The 19,882-nt window shown below is 33.5% G+C and overlaps 2 protein-coding genes across 2 annotated transcripts in view; one reads left to right on the plus strand and one right to left on the minus strand.

Moving 5' to 3' along the window:
- Positions 1-2,543: 2,543 nt before the first annotated feature.
- LOC132749429 (phospholipase DDHD2-like) overlaps positions 2,544-19,882 on the plus strand; it is a 33,307-nt gene continuing 15,968 nt past the window's right edge. Inside the window, exons 1-9 of the mRNA XM_060739161.1 lie at positions 2,544-2,724; positions 8,843-9,082; positions 10,383-10,631; positions 11,630-11,746; positions 12,034-12,218; positions 14,163-14,306; positions 15,122-15,145; positions 18,235-18,388; positions 18,851-18,992. Coding sequence (XP_060595144.1) covers positions 2,583-2,724; positions 8,843-9,082; positions 10,383-10,631; positions 11,630-11,746; positions 12,034-12,218; positions 14,163-14,306; positions 15,122-15,145; positions 18,235-18,388; positions 18,851-18,992 — 1,397 coding nt within the window. The 5' untranslated portion in view covers positions 2,544-2,582. The remainder of the gene's footprint in view (positions 2,725-8,842; positions 9,083-10,382; positions 10,632-11,629; positions 11,747-12,033; positions 12,219-14,162; positions 14,307-15,121; positions 15,146-18,234; positions 18,389-18,850; positions 18,993-19,882) is intronic.
- Positions 6,012-6,802, minus strand: LOC132749418 (uncharacterized). The gene is made up of 2 exons (XM_060739152.1): positions 6,446-6,802; positions 6,012-6,201 (listed from the first exon to the last, which is right to left on the minus strand). The coding sequence occupies exons 1-2, from the start codon at positions 6,708-6,710 to the stop codon at positions 6,017-6,019; spliced, it is 450 nt and encodes a 149-aa protein (XP_060595135.1). The 5' UTR covers positions 6,711-6,802; the 3' UTR covers positions 6,012-6,016.

Here is a 19,882-nt window from a genome sequence, read left to right on the forward strand (position 1 = left end):
TTTATGTAATTTAGGAATCCAGTACATAATAAGAAGTTTGAGTTCTTTTTCATTAATTTGGACTTTAAGATTGGAAATATTAGTACATGTAATATGATTGTTTACAATGTCTTTTTCGGAGGCAGAGGTTTTAGAATAGGCATTAGTACTATTTAGTTCCTGATGCAAAACTTTAATGTAACGGATTCGTCATACATTTATAATATTATCAGCCGCCTTGTCCGCTGGCACTAACACAAATTTTGAATGAAAAGCTAGAATATCTTTTTTCAGATGTCTTAAAGTAAGTCTTGGTTTAGGTGGCAAAAGATGTTCATTTCCATGATAAGAATTGATACGTGAATCAATAATTTTAAAGATAATACGTTTCCATATAACTGAAAGCCAGTTTCAATGTGTAAACGTACAGTTTTACAAAGCCTCTTGTCCATTACAGAAATATAACAAACAGGGCACCAATGACCAAAATTTACATAAAAGCACAGTACCGATATCATTTACATGTATGTGTGTGTGGGGGGGGGGGTGCGTGCGTGCGTGCGTTCGTGCGTGTGTGTTTAGTAGATATTTTAAAAAAGTTGATAAGCATACGATATTAACCGTTTTATACGTTCATATGTCAGAAATGAGTCAAGAAAGGTAGAGGTTTTTGCAGAAAAATAAATTCTTTCGACTATCAATGAAGAGACAAATCATTTGCAATTTCTAATCAAAGGTCATGCAATAATAACATACTGGAAAAAAAGCTCAATATACACAGGTGTTATTCAATCCTTTACACTAAATATATTGCAATCAATGATCTCCAAAGACAAGAAAAATATAACATCACTGAGGTAAAGCACGGGGCAATTTTATGTATATTAATGCACAAACGGGTACCTATGACAGGCCTTCTCCAATCCTTCTCGAGAGAAAATTACCATTAAGCTCAATATCCGAGATCAACTATCAAGGAGAAAGTTCGCCTTGTCCGATGATCAGATCAACGAATCCTGAATTAAATATTATATAAATAACACATGGGTTTGTGGGTAACAGTAAAAATATCATCCCGAGGAAAATACTGTTACCCGAGACGTAGCCGAGGGTAACAGTATTTTTACAAGGGATGATATTTTTACTGTTACTCACAAACCCATGTGTTATTTATTTTATTACCCCGAACAAAAATACTGTGATGATCTGAAATTGTCAATTAAATCTTACTGTAGCAAAAATAAACCAAGAGTAACAATAACTAAACAGAATTGTCCTTACCTTTTATGTTTTTAAGTGTACCAACTTGAGAAGTTTTCTTTTTCTTTTAATCTTTAATCAAGTGATGATATCTACAAATCATAAACATACAATACGCTAAGTTTTATTTAGAACACAAAACACTAACCCATTTACACGGTTATGATCTATGAAATCTGATCCTTCTGTTTCCAGAATATTCTTAGCATGGTTTTTGACAAATAAAGATGATATCCTATGTCTGTCCACCATATCTGTAACGTTTCACTGATTAAAATTGTTAAATAATCCTTTGTTGCATGCTTAAATCGACTGCATGTTCCAGTTTGATACATAATTATTTACAATGCAATTACTTCCGTTGAAAACGGATGTTCACTTTTTGACTATTCAACAAAAAGATATTTTATACGCGAAAAGCACACCACAGTGCGAATAACTAAATTGTATGAGTGTCATAGTTACTCCATAGAGGAAATTGATGTCCTTTCCGGGTTTAACGTCGAAAATAAGAATAAATCGAGGAAAAAATGGCGGCCATTTTATTTCATTTTATTTAGAAAATAGACCACGTGACAAGATTTTTACTGTTATAAATACTGTTACCTATGTAACAGTACAAAATTTTTAGTCACGTGGTGCACTTGCATTAACAGTAAAAATAACTCTCAGAGGCCTATAGGAAATTACCATTGCGAAAAAAAGTGAGGGGTAATAATATAGGATAGTCCTTATAGGTCTTTTTCTTGTGAATATCAAACTCCCGCAATTCAATTATGGGGCCTATGTGTGATGCTGGTAAAAATATTCACAAACTGTGTACGTAATATGATCGATGAATTAGTTTGTTAATATTGAGACCAGTTGAGGCACCGTTGCAACTGATTTGAGTGCTACTACTGTGAATAATGTGTGTTTATTGGGTGATATCATGCTCTTGAAATTGACAGATTGTTCTCGGGTAAAATGAATATTTGAACAAATCTTTAGTTGTGGCAATATTTTTTTGTATATGGCCAACTTGCTCTTGTTTTGTTATCAGATGGTATAAGTAAATTTTAAAGATAAATAGCAATATGGTGGTGAATAATTTAAAAGAACATTTTAAAAAAATCAATTATAATCATTAAATTATGTTTTAAATGTCATGGATCAGATATTTTAGATTCTACCACCAATCTCACTATTATGGCTCATTCTTTTAATAGTTTTCTTTCAAATGAACATGATTTTATGTTTATTTGTTGTGGAGTGTCAAAGTTATTAAGAAGAAGGAAACTGTATAGTAGTGTTCAACCGTAAGAATAGCCAGGAGACGCCGGTCAGTTTCCGGTTGACGTGTAATGGCCGACAAACAGAAAAAAGAAACAACACCGCCGCCTTTGCTGCTTATGCCGGCTGGTGGTGGTCTAACTCTTACTCCACCTGACCAGCCAAGTCTTTATATGCCGGTCGTACAATCTGAACCCACTCTCTTTGGTGCAGGTGTGTAAATTCACTTAATTAAAACCACACTTTCCAATTGTCTCCATACTGCACAGAATTTTGAATCCAGTCACTTTGACAGTTCATCGAGATAGTGCATTTTTTTTTCATTTCCCCAGCGCAACCCTGCTATGTTTTGCAGGTTTATAGACATTGCACGGGGGCCACCATTAAACCTTGGAAAATTGATTCCTCTTATGAAAATTTGACTGTCAGATACACAGGCGCTAGTCACATAATCAAATATTTTACAGAATCGGTCTATATATGTATATAAAGATATAAGGCCCCAAACGAAACAAAAACATCATGCGGAACAAACAAGAACAATGCTGAAAGAAACGACCAGATCACGGTTATCTCTTACTGGTCGCCATCTGAAAGGATCAATCCAAGCGTTAAAGCTTTTTATTTCATTAAAATTCTTCAAATAGCAAAGAAATGAGTGAAAGTTTCGGAAAATGCCAATATTTTCAATCCATGTCGTTTTCGACGTCCAATCTATTCATGTATACAAACACTATTTCTGGTCGATTTCTACGAAATAAATAGAAAACATCTAAAATTTCGTCATAAAATTCATAAACAAACCTTTTTTCTATCAATCTGCGAAGTCTAAATTGAACTAGAGCCCTCTTTGTACTCAAATATTTAAAAAATATTGGTTGTAGAAGCGGAGGTAAAGTAAAGTGCGCCATTTGAAATTTGAAGTGACAGATAAATGAAGCAAAGAAATAGTATTATACGATTGGTCAATAGTATTCCGGTAATTATCTTAACCAATCAAATCCTTATATAATATTCAGAGTGGAACAGTTTATACATGCGCTATACATGGCGATAAAATACTGTCACAAGCGAGATCCTTGTGTATTTTTTAATGAAATACGTACGAAGAGGGCATTTGATCAGTGAAGACTTCGCAGATCGATAGGAAAAGAGTTTGTTTATGGAACGTACGTGGAAATTCTAGCCGGTTTTTGTTTTTTTCCGTAAAAACCGATCAGAAATCGTGTTTATATACATGAATGGACTGGACGTCGAAAACGACATGAATAAAATATAATGGCATTTTGCGAAACTTTTCCTCATTTTTTTGCTATTTGAGGGATTTTAATGAAATAAAAAGCGTTGGCACTTGGATTGATCCTTTCAGATGGCGACCAGAAAGAGATAACCATGATCTGGTCGTTTATTGCAGCAGTGTTCTTGTTTGTTCTGCATGATGTTTTTCTTTCGTTGGGGGCCTTATATCTTTATATACATATATAGACCGATTCTGTAAAATATTTGATTATGTGACTAGCGCCTGTGGTCAGATAGGCTTACACTTGGGTTGAAAACAGAAAAGATTGTGGTTTCGGCTAACTTGATTTATAATAAATTATATGGGAATGTGAAAAGGTCCAGAGTGAGACCACTTGTGGTTAAGCTTGCCTTGCTACATACAACATGTATATTTAAAAGGAAATCTAAAACTGTTAAAAATATATAGATTTCCAGCCTAAGAATAATTGTTGAGGTATGCCGATTGAAAACGGAAGCGCTTTACAAAAAAAAATAGTATTTCACCAATCACTTTTTTTTTCATGTATATTATTATTAATAACACACCATATTAGCTATAAAGCTTGTTTAATGTTACTTTCATGAAAATTACTTGTTGTCTTTAAATTAATGGAACATCCACTGAGAAATGAGTAAATCACACAGGGAATTCCCCAGGATTTTTTTTAAGTGCTACATTTTTTAATTAGACGGGGATGGGTGCGGGAGGTGGTCTTGACCCCCATACCGCGTGTCGAAAATTTTTGCCATTTTAGGTCAGGGTTCTCACTAGGACTTTAAAACATGGAGTCCATGGACTCCCAACCCTGAAAAAGTTGGAGTCCAAAAGCGCGTCGCAATTAATATGTTTACAGATTAGTCATATAATGCTCACAATAGTATTGCTGATATTTTGAATCTTCAAGAGACTTCCAAAGTTTATAGTTATTCAAAAGAAACTCTGAACTACATAGTAAAATTATTGTTTTGTTGTTAATATTTATTATGAAATTATTTCATTATAATTCATCAACACATGGAAATCGTTTTTTTGTTGTTTTTTTTTCACTTTTATACCAAATCAAATTTTATTCTGGTTAAATAAGTCCACTCTAAAGACAAAAAGTTTATATTTGTAAAAAAAAAAACGTAAATGTATATAGGCAGCGTTTAGCGGAATGAATAGGAAAATCGTGTACAGCTTCACACAGTGTGTAAGAGATTCATCCGATCGACAATTATTTTAGCAAATATCTTCAAAAGGGGGCAAATTGAAGATCGATATTTAAAGATTTAATGTTGATTAAATAATTAAGGGACAATTCTTTCGCATGTTTGGCTTGGAAACCGATAATTTTTGCGAAATTTGAGGGTTTCTGACGAACGTGAAATCGCCGATGTTCGGGATAAAACCTAAATATCAAATAAAAGCGTATGTGTATTTTGGTTTGTTGTCCTGGCATTTCGGCACAATATCTTAAATTCTTAATACTCTTATAGAAAGTTTTTGCAAGAATGAAACTAAAGCAAAATTGTGCCTTGAAAATGCCGAAAATATTCGATAATAATTCAAAATTACATTCATTTGTAATTTCAGAAAACAGTCTTTAAACTTGCGGCGTACATAGTCGATAATTTTATCCTTTTGTCCGTAAATTTTGCTAATTTCCAATCAACTGATGCTCAAAGATATAAAATTATCACCTGTGTTATATCTGGGTAATTACATGTACTGAACAGCGCGTGTATACATTAGTCTGATCAATTAGCGTGATTATGATCGGAAGCGTTATCGCTGATTGGCTAATCGCTTCACGGGTCGATGTGCATAGGACCGCCTATCTATAGACTGACACGCGCTGACGCATTTGTGTATTTGTGGTTGTAAACAATCGGTAATGTTTATGCGTCCCCAGGCAAAATTAAGCGTACGTGGAATCCTTGCTCTGAAATATTTGCGTCCTGCTGTAATAAACATGCGTACCGGGACGCCGAAATAAGCGTCCCCGAGAACCCTGTTAGGTGTCAAGATACTGCTGTGGGCTGTTTTAAGACAAATAATGAAAGCTTTTCACTTGATAAACATTTTCTTAATTTTTATTATTTACCTTTCCATTTCCAATAATTCAAATAAATAAACAGTTATATATAAACACAAGTTCACAACATGTGATCAACATTTATATGTATGTGTGTGTCCCGTTTAAATGAGTATATTTCAGTTGTTTTTTCTTCATTAACATCATTAAAAGTGGGCCTGTCTTCTAGGTTTGTTGTCCTTCCATGCCTTGACTACCTTCTCAAAGTTGAAAGATTCTAATGGGGGTCCTTGAAGGGAGACGGCAAGAAGATAGTTTAGAACTTTAACAGAGAGACAATTCCTTTTTTCAGTCTTAACTCTCTTCAGGCAGTTGAATCCTCGCTCACAATCTGAAATTAATAAATGAAAGACTTTACTTTAAGTAATCATTTATGTTTACCTCATGTCTTTTATTTATATTGTTTGTTTGCTGTGAATATTTGAAAATTTAAAACTTCCAGCCTGTTTAAACTTAACTGAGTAAAAATATTTATATTTGAAATGTTGAAAAACTTCTAGCAAAGTGTTACACATCTGCAACTGTCATTGGAATTTCATAAATGGTCAAGAATGAATGAATTTAATAATAATTACCTGCAGTAGTGGTTGGGAGGAGGAGACCCACAGCAGCAATTCTGTAAAGAGCTGGATGACTGGTATAAAGTTTGCCAGTAATCCAGGTCATGGTCTGGTCGGCTGACTGATCAGTCCCCTCTAGACTGGCACGTACCTGGTGCCAGTGGCTGCGGCACTGCTCCATATCTGCACCAAAGTACCTGGCCAGCTCCTGTATGTCCTGACAAACCAATGCTAAGCCTAAGGGGTAGGACAGTGGATTGCACTTCACAAAGCTGTCCATGAACAGGCTCGATTAAAGAGGGCCTGCAAAATTAACTTTTTTTTTCATTTTGGGGATACAGTGAACAGAGACAGATTACAAGATTTTTTTAATTAAAAAAGAAAATGACCAATTGGCTGTCACTAAGTGGGATTGTTGATGTATAGTTTTCGTTGTTGTTTTCACTCAGTTGCAAGTTGATAATGTACAGTCGTAAATGTTTTCAATGTTAAAGTAGCCATCAAACAAATTTATTTCTGAATAATCTAAGCAGATTAATTCAAGTAAAATACGATTATCATGTATATATTAAAAAGCAAAATGCTCCTGAGACAGTTTCAATGACATTGCTCACAAAAAACTCTTAAAATTGATAGTGAACTAGGCTTCCCTTTTTCATGTTAGACATATTATTTTTTAAAATCTTAATACGGGGAAGTCAAAGACCGGGCCCGTGAAGCGGGTACGGGCTTTGGCTTGCCCGGCTATAGACTACACGTGTATATTTAAAAGAAAATCAAATAAAAAACAATTAAAAAAATATATAGAATTCTATACCTAGTATACTATTTTCAGTCGGGCGCCGCCATTTACAATGTAACTCAATGATTATAGGCGGGGTATTCCGATAACGGAACAATTCTCAACTTTTCGGATTAGTAATAATCGTCGAGTGTTCCGAGTGAAAACGGAAGCGGTGTATGTAATACCGAATGAAACCTTTAAAACGGAAAGAATGAAAGGATTTTTTAACGACTTCCCCGTTCATAAGCTTTGCCTAATTTCATATTACTACAGTACTGCTTAGACGTAACGATCATAAAAAAGTGAAAGATGAAATTGAACATTGCACTTATATCAAGACAATTAACTCATTCATCCCTAAATATCAAACTGTTATATCGCATGTCAATTAACACCTGAAAGTGCGCTAACAGTCGTCTGCAGACATCGATGACAGGTGTCTGTGACGTCACACAGTCTAAAGGCAATTGTGTATCGGGATGTGTATACGCCTCGGGTAATTATCTACACAGGACATGTATATTGGCTTGTTTATTTGGCTAATTGGGGTTAACTTATAGACACAATAGAAAGAAATAATGGTCATTTTTAAAGCGCTATGATAATTTTAAGCGCATCAGGATTTCTTGTTCTGAAATTTTAGCGCATCGGTGCCGATGCGCTAAAAGCGCCTGGGGAATTCCCTGTCACACAGTGCTACAGATAAGCAGCGTATCTGCGTAATTACCCAATAATTTTGACCAATTTACCCAAATAAAATAAAATCTTTGCGTTATAAAAACGCAAATCAAAATATCAGTACCCAATTTGTTTTGATACTCTAGCGTATTTTCAATATCTTGGACCATAATTCATCTAGCAAAAAGTGCCAAACAAATCCGAAAATAGCCTGTTTCCCTTTCTGTACTTTCGTTTTCTATTTGTTAACCGGGAACAATTGAGTAGACTGGTTATATTAAAGATATTTTTTCGCGGAAAAGCTTTATATACTTATGAGAGATAACTAAATAGCAGTCCAAACTGAGGTTTATTTACTTTCTGCTTCAACAAAATGGCGAAACGGGGCTGATAAAAATTAATTATTTCAATGCAGTCTAACAAAATATTTGGTTATTTTACCAAGCCAGATGTTGTAAAAAATTTTTTAAATGAACTTTTTAGACAATGTTTGTTTACAGTCTTTGCGTATATTGTTTCCGAGATCCTGGACAATATTTTGACCGATGCAAATCTATGCCAACCAATAAATTTTTCAATGATACCCAATTTTGTTTCTGTGTTACCCAATTGCTTGTCAAGTCCAGGGGTAAATACCCAATTAACTCAAAAGCTTATCTGTAGCTCTGGTCACACAAGCCCAAAATCAATTAAAGAAGCATTGCACTTTTCTATCTAAAAGCAAAACAAAAAAAGACAGCAGATAAATGGTGTTTGATTAACTAACGGACATAACTTAAGTTTGAAGCTTTTACTACAACTGTAATGGCTAATTGTGTTTACATATATTTGGGATTTATACCCCAACATGAACGTTATAACAGGGTTGCAGAGTTTTCCCCCAAATTTAAACATGCCACACTTTTTTCCCAATCGCAAACAAAGAGATTTTTTTTTTTTCATTTCAGAAGATGATGGGCTTGGCGAGGCAGACAGCTTTGTTGGTCAATCACCCCCTCAACCAGTAGGTGTTCCACCAACCTCAACAGTGTTAAAAAGTAACTCTGTCCCACAGATTGGTCCTGGAACCCCAGTTAGACCTCAGGCTAGTCGACCACCCCAAAACATGATGCCACCACTGGCACCCACTTCACAGGTTCCTTCATCAGGAAGCACCATGTCTACGGTTCCACCTATGCCTAATGCAAGTGGTAAGTCATAAAACTACAAGTATCAGTGTCAACCAGGGCTTTTTTTCCTTCTATAGCAGGGCCGTTATAGGGCTGCTTCCCCAAAGAAAAATTCTTTTTTTCCCCAAAAACTGAATTTACATCAAGCCTTTTCTTCCCCTTTTGCAAATATATCGTGTAATTTTTCCCCAAAATTAAACCTAGGGCTGCTTCCCCAACCTGAGAAAAAAAGCCCTGTCAACTATACGTGTATTTGAATCAAATTAGATTATTAATCATGTGGCAAACCAAAGAATGTTTTTCAAATCATGTTATCCAAATAAAAACTTGTAAAATCATGAAAACAAAATTAAGATGTTCGTTTAGTGACAGATTTACCGGTAATTAACATGGATTATGATGGCATATTAAGAGTGGGTAGAGGTTACAGAAAATTGAATAACATTATCAAAACTAACGGGTTACCATATTGAACCAATATAAGGGTCATCTAGAGCTGTCATCGATATCAACAATATCGATGTATCGTTGATATTTTTTTGTCGATCAATAATCGATACACATTTTAAAAAATCGATACTTTTGACTAATAAATTAAATGTCTAGAAATTATAAAATTCACCAAAAATATATACAGAAGCAGTAATTTATATCTAATGTTATGCTTTTGTTATATAGTGGAATTATTTCATAGCAATGGTGACAAAAATATTGTCTGGAAAAAATCATGCAGTGGACAAGACACTGTACAGAACATGTTTTTGACTGAAATCATTGAAACAGGTATGAAAGTGAATGACAGACAAGTGAGTATAGGATATTATCGATATATCGGTGTATCGTTGATTTTAGTCACTTGATATCGATATATCGTTGATATGCTTTGCACTGAATCAATGACAGCTCTAGGGTCATCTAATGTAGGTAAACTAATATCAATAGTTGTTTAATGAAATCAATGGATTACGACAATTGTAAGAATAAGTTTGCTTGTGATGATAATTGCAACTTGTATGAACTCTAAATAAAACACATTTACCATACAAGTGTGTAGAGGAGCAGCAATTACAATGGGAGCTAGAATGCATAGATTCCTACATGACCCTAATCGGTTTTATTTAAATTTGTATTATCAGATTAGTGGATAATAATAAGAATTTCACCACAAAATATTTCTTAACAAAAGAACACATGTCAATTTTTTGGGTTAAATCTATTGTTATTCAAATAAAAGGTCAGAGTAGGAATCTATCAATTAGGATAAATGCAATACACATACATTTTATTATATTGATGCAACAGATACTTTATTGTGTTTCAGGTTTATCAAGTTTGTATCGCAAGCATGGCTCTAGCAGATATGCTCCAATGCCATCTGGGACATACTCCACCAACTCACCAGCCAATTTGATGTCAAATCCCCCAGCTCCCACACCTTTCTCACAAAATTTCACAGAAGCTGCCATGCTTGAACCGTCATCGTCCACACCTAATATTCCTCCAGCGACGCTACCCCCTCAGCCAAGTATTGGTCAACTACCTGGCATGGGATATGTTGCTAATGCTACAGGTTTGCAATTTAATGATAATATTAATTTTAACTGATCATTGAATAAAGATATTGATAGTCGATGGCAGTATAAACCTTATGGTTCCTAAATAACTTTCAATGTGAAGATGGTGCCTTCCAGGATGTATAGAGTACAAAAATTGATTTTAAGTATGCTGTTTTCTGTTTCAATATTATAATAAATATTAATGTCATTACAATTTTATATGTAAAACTATGTAGAGCTGTAATGGATCAGTTGAGGGAGAATAAATGAGCCGCGTCACGACAAAACCAACATAATGGGTTTGCAGTCTGATCAGGATCCATGCTGTTCGCTTACCAACTTTATTACAAGTAGAGAAACTGATAGCGAACAGCATGGATCCTGATCAGACTGCGCAGATGCAAACCCATTATGTTGGTTTTGTCGTGACGCGGCTCAAATAAAAAAAATCAATCACTCATGAACATCAATAGAGAAGAATGTTCCCCAACAATCTATTCAACTGCTAGTCTTTAGTTAGACTTTAAAAAAAAATAGGGAGAGCTATTGCACTTGATCCGGGTTAAACATTAGTTTTTGCTTGTAAGTTTGTATTTCTGGAACTACTAAAGAGAATGGGTTGAAACTTCACACACTTATTTGAGAGCATTATAGGCTACTGTCCTAGGCCCATAACTCTTAACATGGATAATGACAGTCACACAATTATTATAGCCCTTTTTGAAATTAGAAAATTCTACATTATCCAGGCCCACGTTTACTGTATCAAGCATTGAGAATAGTTAAGCTGTAATAAGCACACTGTCTTACTGACAGATCTTGTTGTAAGGCCTTCAAAGATATGCACTTGCCTGCTTTCTCTGTATGATACAAACATTATTCCTCCAATGTAGAATTTTATTACATTCTTCTGACTACAGACAAGCTTGATTACTTGAAACATTTAAAAAGATAGGTAGTGTCTAGATATTGTATAGGAACTATACTGGAATTGCTGTGTTTACTTATTCAGGTACATATATCCCAGTAGCCCATCACTGGTGCTTTTGTAAGAATGTTGAAGGACGTGACATATGGTATCCATTGTCAATGGCAGATAATCTTGCTTTGGAGGATGCTTTTAAATCAGGTAAACAATACTTACTGCAAAATCATTATTATTTGTGGGGCACTAATTTACATGGTTTTCGTGGATAGGTCAATCTATGAATTTACATTTTACCTTTTGGAAAAGCAATTAGCCCACGAAATTTAAGTACCCACAAAAATGTTCTTTTTAACAAAACCACAAAATTTCATGTTCACGAAATTAAGTGAATTTACAGTAATCTGTTCTTCAATGGATTTTTCTGTCTTTAAATCTGAACGTCCTGTTTCTTTCACATGAATTGTGCATCATGTTGATTTCTATTAAAGGTCAAGAGAGTACTTTAGTGAGTACAGATGGTGGGAGATATGACGTGAATCTGTCAGAGAGACGTCGTTATGCTGTGTTCTGGGAAGAAGAGCCGAAGGTCATTCAGAGATGTAGCTGGTTCTATAAACGAGAGGGGGACAACCGCTATGTTCCATATGAAGAAAAATTTGCTCTTCGCTTAGAGGTTTAAACTTTTTTGTTTTTTATGCATAATCAAATCATTGGAAGTCAGTACATAACAAACTCTCATTTGTTGCTGGATTTCTTAGATTTATTGAGAAACCATAAGGAAGTTTAGGTTACTAAAGCATTACACTGTAAATTGCATCACTATTTCTTGTGTCTGTAAAAACTGTTACATATATTTTTCAAATTAAAAAGAAATTCTTCAATTTAAAGTGACATTATGCTCATTCAAGGGTGGTGAGTGAATGGGTGAAAGTCAAAATAAGTTTTCATTTTGCCATAATTCCTTTTAATTTAATAATTAAGTTCGCATAAACAATAAATAACTAATAGATCCAAACAAAATTTCTGTAAATATCCATAAGGATTTACCTATAAAGCTTAGTTTATGAAAAGAGTGGGGGAGTCTTTTTAAATTTTAGACAGATTTATAATTTTATCCTTAACATTTTCCAATATCAACTGTTGGTCAAACACCATTTTGACAGTCAATCTTTTTAAATATAAAGTCAATTCAGCTCAACTTGACCATAAAAATATGAGCATAATGTCACTTTAAAGTAAATACTAAAATACAAAATTTTAAAGAAATACAGATTTTTAGCTCGACTTTTCTATGAAAAGGGGAGCTATCCTACTCGCCCCGGCGTCGGCGTCGGCGTCACACCTTGGTTAAGTTTTTCGTACCACCCCACTTTATTTCAGAAGTATTACAAGTATGGCTTTGAAACTTACCATACTTGTTCACCATCATAACCTCCATCTACAGACAAGAGTACATAACTCTGTCAAGGTTTTTGACAGAATTATGGCCCTTTTTTGACTTAGAAAGTGTATTGAGCTTGGTTAAGTTTTTTGTACCACCTCACTTTATTTCAAAACCATTGGAGGTATTGCTTTGAAACTGACCATACTTGTTTACCATCACGACCTTCATCAACAGACAAGAGGACATAACTCTGTCAAGGTTTTTGACAGAATTATGCCCCTTTTTGACTTAGAAAATACATTGAATATGGGTAAAATCCACTTATTGCCTTAACCCTTTGAGATATTGCTTTGAAACTTTTAATGCTATTTCACATCATTACCCCCATCTGTACGCAAGAGAAGGTAACTCTGTCAAGGATTTGTTTTAAAAATTAAGCCTTTTATCGACTTAGAATCTTGGTTAAGTTTTTAGTACCAGTCCACTTTTTGACTGAACTGTTTGAGATATTAATTTGAAAGTTGGAATACTTGTTTACAATCATGATTCCCAAACATGTCCAGGAGAAGGTAATTCTGTCAAAGATTTTATTTGAATTATGGCCCTTAACTGTCAATGTTTTGTATTATAGGCAAGCACTAAAAAACTTAAAAAATCTAAAAAAATTCATTCCTATCCACTTGTTCACTTTACCATAAATTATGTCATAATAAAATAATTCTTCACTAAATATCTTAATGCTCATGGCCATTGTTCACTTTAAAAATACAGAGATTCTTGTATTGCCTTTTACTGCAAAAACTTTTTTTATTGGCAAGCAATAAAAAAGTCGAGCGCGCTGTCTTACGGACAGCTCTTGTTATCTAAGAAACTATGCTGCAGGAGTGTAATAAAACCATTTAATAAAAGCGATATTACACTAGTATAACATTTTGACATTGACAACATTTGCATTCTAAACAAAAATATGTGTGTCAATGAAAAATGACTCTTTTTTTCTAAACTTTGTCCTTTTGAATATGTGATAAATTAAATATTACATTCATGTAGATTTAATACTAAATTTGTTGAATAAAACAATATTATGCTCATCACAGGCTCTCAGGATATGATTTTATTAAACTTGTTCAATAAATTTAGTATTAAATCTACACTCGTTAAATATTCTCTGTATACAGTTTGTTTGGTTATTTTATGTGTAGGGTTTAATATTCTTGTTATTTAACTAAACAGGAAGAATATAAGACAGCAGTTACTAGTGGAGTTTGGCATAAACCGATACAGTTTGAGGGTGGAGAGTCGGTTGTGATGCATAACCCTACAGTAATGGTACATTATCAGGCCTCGTCCCAGCCTGACGAGTGGGGAACTGTCCAGGTATTCATATTCCTCTATCTGAAAGCTATATATTAGTTGTTTAACATAGCTATTAGGGGCCTTCATGATTAAGGTAGCTGACTCGGAATCACTTGCACCTAACCATTGTGGGTTAGAATCTTGCGAGGGACTTGTGGATTCATATAATGAAGCTGTCCAGCTAGCTGACAGAAGGTCTGTGGTTTTACTTAGCTGCCAGCTTGTGTCTAAAATAAATGTATTTCAGGGCACAGGTTTTTGTCCTTCAGTAAAGCTGGAATGTTGTAATATTACCCCCAAACAGCATTGGTGTAACTTAAAAATCCAATCAATCAGTCAATCTGACATAGCTGTTGTACCTCTCTGTAGAGCTGTTTTGAAGGTATGTGTGTATTTCAAGGATTATGTGATTGATTATTTCCAGAAAAAATTAACTGCAACTAGGAAAATAATGTTTTATAAGAGATTATTGAACTTATAGGTTATATTATGATAAATGTGTATTCTCAAGTGGTTTTGAATAAATTTAATGCTGAAAACTGCCAATATATATTACTAAATACATATAAATATATACACTTGAGTAATTAAAAGATTGAATTCAAAAGATTAATGTTGCCTCATCCTATCTTGTATTATGTGGGTGGGTGCTTGAAGGGTGTTGAATTTTGATTAAAGTGATTTTAAGATTTTCTCTGCACATCTAATGAAAGTTATTTACTAGAATAAAAGATGTATGTTTTTAGCATGCTGTATATGTATATTTCTAGTTCAAGAAGTCATTTTAAGTAAAGTTATAAAAGTTACATAATACTGTTTTTATACTAAATTCATAGGGTGTCAACATAGGGTCACCTGAGGTAAAAAATCTTCTGTCATAGTATTTTAGCTAGCATGGTCCTCTCCTTTGTAACAGAACTGACTGAATTGCAAGTAAAATATGTAGTTGTTATACGACTATTAATCATGGACTTTACACAGTATATATCATAATTATCATGCATATATCATAATTATCATGAACTTTACATGGTATATATTATAATTATCATGCACTTTACATTATGTATATCATATTTAATGTGGACATTAATTTTATGATAAATGTTGTGGATGGATTTTATATGGTTTATCACAATTGTCATGGGCTCTGCATGATTCATCATAATAATCATGGATTTGACATGGTATATCATAATTATCATAGACTTAAAACATGGTTTATCATACTTTTAATGAACTTTACCAGGGCCAAAATACCCTTCTTTGTAGTGGCCCAATAAAGGCTGCTTCCCCAATCAAACTAGCTTCTTTTTTCCCAAGTTTGGTCCTCAAAATTCCCCAGTCTTTTGAAATTTCCCATAGAATTTAGAACAAAATTAAATGAGGTCTTTTACTGCCTAATTAGTATTTCCCACTGCTTTTTGCTGTCCTATTTTGAAGAACATTCCCACTGCTTTTTGCTTTTCTATTTTGAAGAATTTGTTAAAATTTTGTGTTAAATTTGAGAACCCTTTTCCCAAAGTATGCTAAAAGCACGAATATTTTCCCCAAGAAATAGGCCGAGGCCCCTTCCTCAAAAATGGTGTTTTGGCCCTGTTTACATGTATTATCATAATTAGCGTGGAGTTTAGTTGATTTATCATAATTATCATGGACTTAAAATGGTATATCATAATTATCATGGACTTCACATGTATTATCATACTTATCACAGACTTTACATGTATCATAAACAACTTTTGGATTCATATATGGAAAGCAATTACCTTGGAAGGGCAAAGTGTCAATAACTTTGATATGGCAAGTACATCTTGATCATAAACATATGAAGATGATGTTTTTTCCGGGTTGGATTTTTGAGCATTTTAGCACACTCTTCAAAATGATGTCTGATTTTAAGGAATCCAAAAATTGTTTGATGATTTTAAAGAATCCATTTGTGTGTTGTTTTGTTTTATTATCATATTATGAAATCACACACACCAGATGCAGAAGTTACTTGCACTTCTGTAAAGTTCTGAAATGTCGTAAATGTATTCTTGTTTGTTTTGTCACCCCAAGAACTTTTTTTGTAACAGTCCTATCTAACTTTATAAAGGGGGTTTGGGGCATATAGATTTCAAAGGGTGGAAGATGATGCAACCATGTCCTATAGATACATTTATTATGAAATTATTTTAAGAGTACAGTAGGGGGACAGTACTAAAAAAAACACAACAAAAAACTAAAAAAGCCAAAAACAACAAAATTCATAGTAGAGCCTTTTCAATGATTTAAACAGGGCTCTCAGTAGTGTCAGAAGTTAATGAGTAAAATCAGTTTATTTTTTGTGTCATTAAACTACACAAATCATTTTCCAGTTACGATAAATTTAAGCTGATTTTTGTAGAATTAAAATCATGAGGTACTTAAGAAATATGACGGTCAAACATTTGTGTATCTGTTGTTGTTGTTTTTGTATTGTATAAATGCTCATCTGATTGTTGTTTTCCCTCTTTTATATTGTCATGTTGTGTTTTTATCCTGTATTTGTGTGAATATTTTTCTAGTGATTTTCATAGCATTTGAAGATTTCATAAGGCATGTATTTATTTTGTTTTTCCTTTGCTCTGTGAATATCTAAATTTTTCCTTTTTACATGCAGGCCATAGATTTGATTTAAATTTGTACTATATTAATTAAAATAAGAGGAAAATGGAGAAGTACAACACGTCCTCAGAGCTGATTTATTTTCTTTTGGTTTCGGTTCTATCAAAGTATTACGTAATTAAGAATAATGAAAGAAAATTGATTATTTATTTCAAGCGGCAGGTCTCCAGGTTCATACAAATTTTCAAATTTAAAATCATACAAAATTTTCACATTTTAAAACATCAGCAATGAAAAACAACATGCATGTTAAGTCAGTCAGAAATGCCATGTGTGAAATTCCCTTGATCCTTGTGAAAACCTTCTCCTAGAACATTGTTATATATGTGAGTGACATGTTTGATGAAGTAGTATATTCATGTGATTTCCTGCATGAAGTTTAGTTAAAAGTTAATGAATATTGAAATCTTAAAAAAATTTAAATTTCAAATTTTGAACATAAAATAAATAAATTTGGTAACTTTTATCCATATCGCATTGTAGTTCAATCTCATTGGCTTGTTAGAGAATTGGCAAAATATATATTTTTTTTTTTTGCATAAATTTTTTGTATAAAGTTATATTTAATTTTCAGAGTTATTTAAAGTCTAAAGTAGGTTGTGTATTGAAAGTATTATATTGGTATTAATTAATAGATTCTGTAGAAAGTACATGCATTACATCGGTTTGAAAGATTGCGTGTAAAAAGTTGGGTTTGATTCCTTGTAAAACAGATGATAAGGTTGGCATTTTTATACGGAAAGTGAACAAGACTAATTTGTATAGTGGTAGAAAACAAACTTCTCAAACCTAATTTTTGTATAAGCAATTTTGATGTTATTTATCCTTGTAAAACCACATAGCATAATGAATTATATTGTTGCATTGCAATTTAATACTATAAAAAAGGAGTATGGTTCATACACCATACAACTTTAAATTGGAACCAGTAGTTCTTTTATATAAAACACTAGAAATAAAGTGAAAATCATTTGTTATTCTGGGTTTATGTATTTAATATAGGCTGAGGGGTGGCCTAGTGGTTGTGGTGCCTGCCTACCAAGTTCAAACCCAACCCAACGATTGCGGGTTTAAACCCATGGATAACGGGTTCAAACCCAAGGATTGCAGGTTCAAACCAAGGGGTTCCGGGTTCAAACCCAGGGATTGCGGTTTCATTCCCTATTTGGTTCCGAACATTTTTCATTATATGACACTAGTATTGTTTAGTTCCTGGAAGCCGACTAACACATGTTTGTAATAAGAATTGAATTAGTTGCACACTTATTTGTAAATATAAATGTTTAATCTAATACAGGGTGAACAGATGCGTCCACGTGTTGTGAAGAGGGGAGTTGAAGATTTTGAATCAGTAGACGAGGGGGAGTCAAGACAGGTGGATCATCTAGTGTTTGTTGTACATGGTATTGGTAGTACATGTGACTTCAGGTTCAGAAGTATTGTAGAATGTGGTACGTTATATTTATTTTAACAGAAAATTTAAATGTTCTTTTTCCCCCAAAAAAGGGTAGTTATTAAGTTATTTCAAAACACATGAAGAAAAGTTACTTTAAGTTACTTGTTCAATACTGTTAAGTTTTATAAGGTCAGAAAGGATATACATGCAATTAAGTTAATTGGAGTTATCATAATGCATGGATGGGTAGGCTGGCCTGGCTTTATACAAGTGACAAAGGCTACCAATCTAGCAGGTTATTAAGATTGATGGTTGTTTGCAGGTGCTTTCCAGGTTCTAAAATATTGCACTAAGGGAGAGGTCTTGATCTACCAGTAAAGCTGGAAAGTTTTCATTTAAATTTCACTGTGTCACTGTAACTTTAAAGCGAGACAATAAAGTTTTTGAAAATGTCCATATGGATTTAAATTTCAATATTGGCAACATCATGATATAAGATTTAACATTTGTTTTTCAGTTGATGATTTCCGATCAATATCTAAAAGTTTGTTGTCTAGTCATTTTACACAGTATGTAGATAGCAATAGAATAGGTCGTGTCGAGTTTCTACCTATACACTGGCATACAGCACTACACGGTGATGCTACAGGAATTGACAAGTAAGCAAGAATTCTGTTTTATTAATGAAGTCCAGTGAGAGTTTGCCCTTACCTTATACCACTTATTTAAGTTTGGTCATTAAAAATATATGGGAGTGTTAGTTATCCCACTCAACCTGCCATCACTGTTGATGGTAGTGTAATGCTTGTTTAGGGTTTTGCATGCAATTTAATATCTCATTAACATATGAAAATAATCAGTTGAAACTGATCACATTTTACTTTGGTCACTAAATGACACTAGTTACTCTGCAGAGGGTTTTTATACAAAATTATCCCCCTGTATTGAACTTCTCTATGGCTAGAATACTGTTTCATTCTCAAGCACTGATAGTTATTGAGCACTCTTTCGATGTAAAAGGTTTCGTTTATAAAAAAGTTTTTGGGTTATGAAATGCTTAAATATTCTTTATCACACAATATATTGAACAATAAAATGTTGAATGTCATTTTCAAGTTTATCAAGCAGTAATATTAAATATGTGAGGGATATTTGCTTGTTTTCATTTAATATGATATATATTTCACTGAGAAGTGAGAAAATTGCTAAAATTTCACCAGCTTGTGGATATTTTCTCAAAAACAAAAAAGTTTGGCAAAGCTTTATCACATGTTATTGATACACAGTTAGTATTATGAATTTCAGACCTAACTTAATTAATCATATTAAGAAAAATTATAATGTTTACATACATGTATGTACATTTTCAACAAAATATGTCATGCAAAATACACAAAGTGTATACAAGGTATGTTATTATGTCTCCCCCACCTCGGGGGGAGACATATTGTTTTTGCCCTGTCCGTCCGTCAGTCCGTCCGTCTGTCCGTCCGTCCATTCTTCGTTTCCGGACGATAACTAGAGTTCCTTTTGACCTACAGCTCTCAAA

The sequence above is a fragment of the Ruditapes philippinarum genome, unplaced genomic scaffold, assembly GCF_026571515.1.
Source record: "Ruditapes philippinarum isolate M1 unplaced genomic scaffold, ASM2657151v2 ctg1508_1_1_1_1, whole genome shotgun sequence".
Taxonomy (NCBI): domain Eukaryota; kingdom Metazoa; phylum Mollusca; class Bivalvia; order Venerida; family Veneridae; genus Ruditapes; species Ruditapes philippinarum.

What these genes read in the sequence shown, in the direction of transcription:
- LOC132749418 (XM_060739152.1), bottom strand. Translation starts at nt 6,710, where the DNA reads ATGGACAGCTTTGTGAAGTGCAATCCACTGTCCTACCCCTTAGGCTTA. An exon ending in CCTCCCAACCACTACTGCAG is followed by an intron (nt 6,202 to 6,445) that starts GTAATTATTATT and finishes TATTAATTTCAG; the next exon opens with ATTGTGAGCGAGGATTCAAC.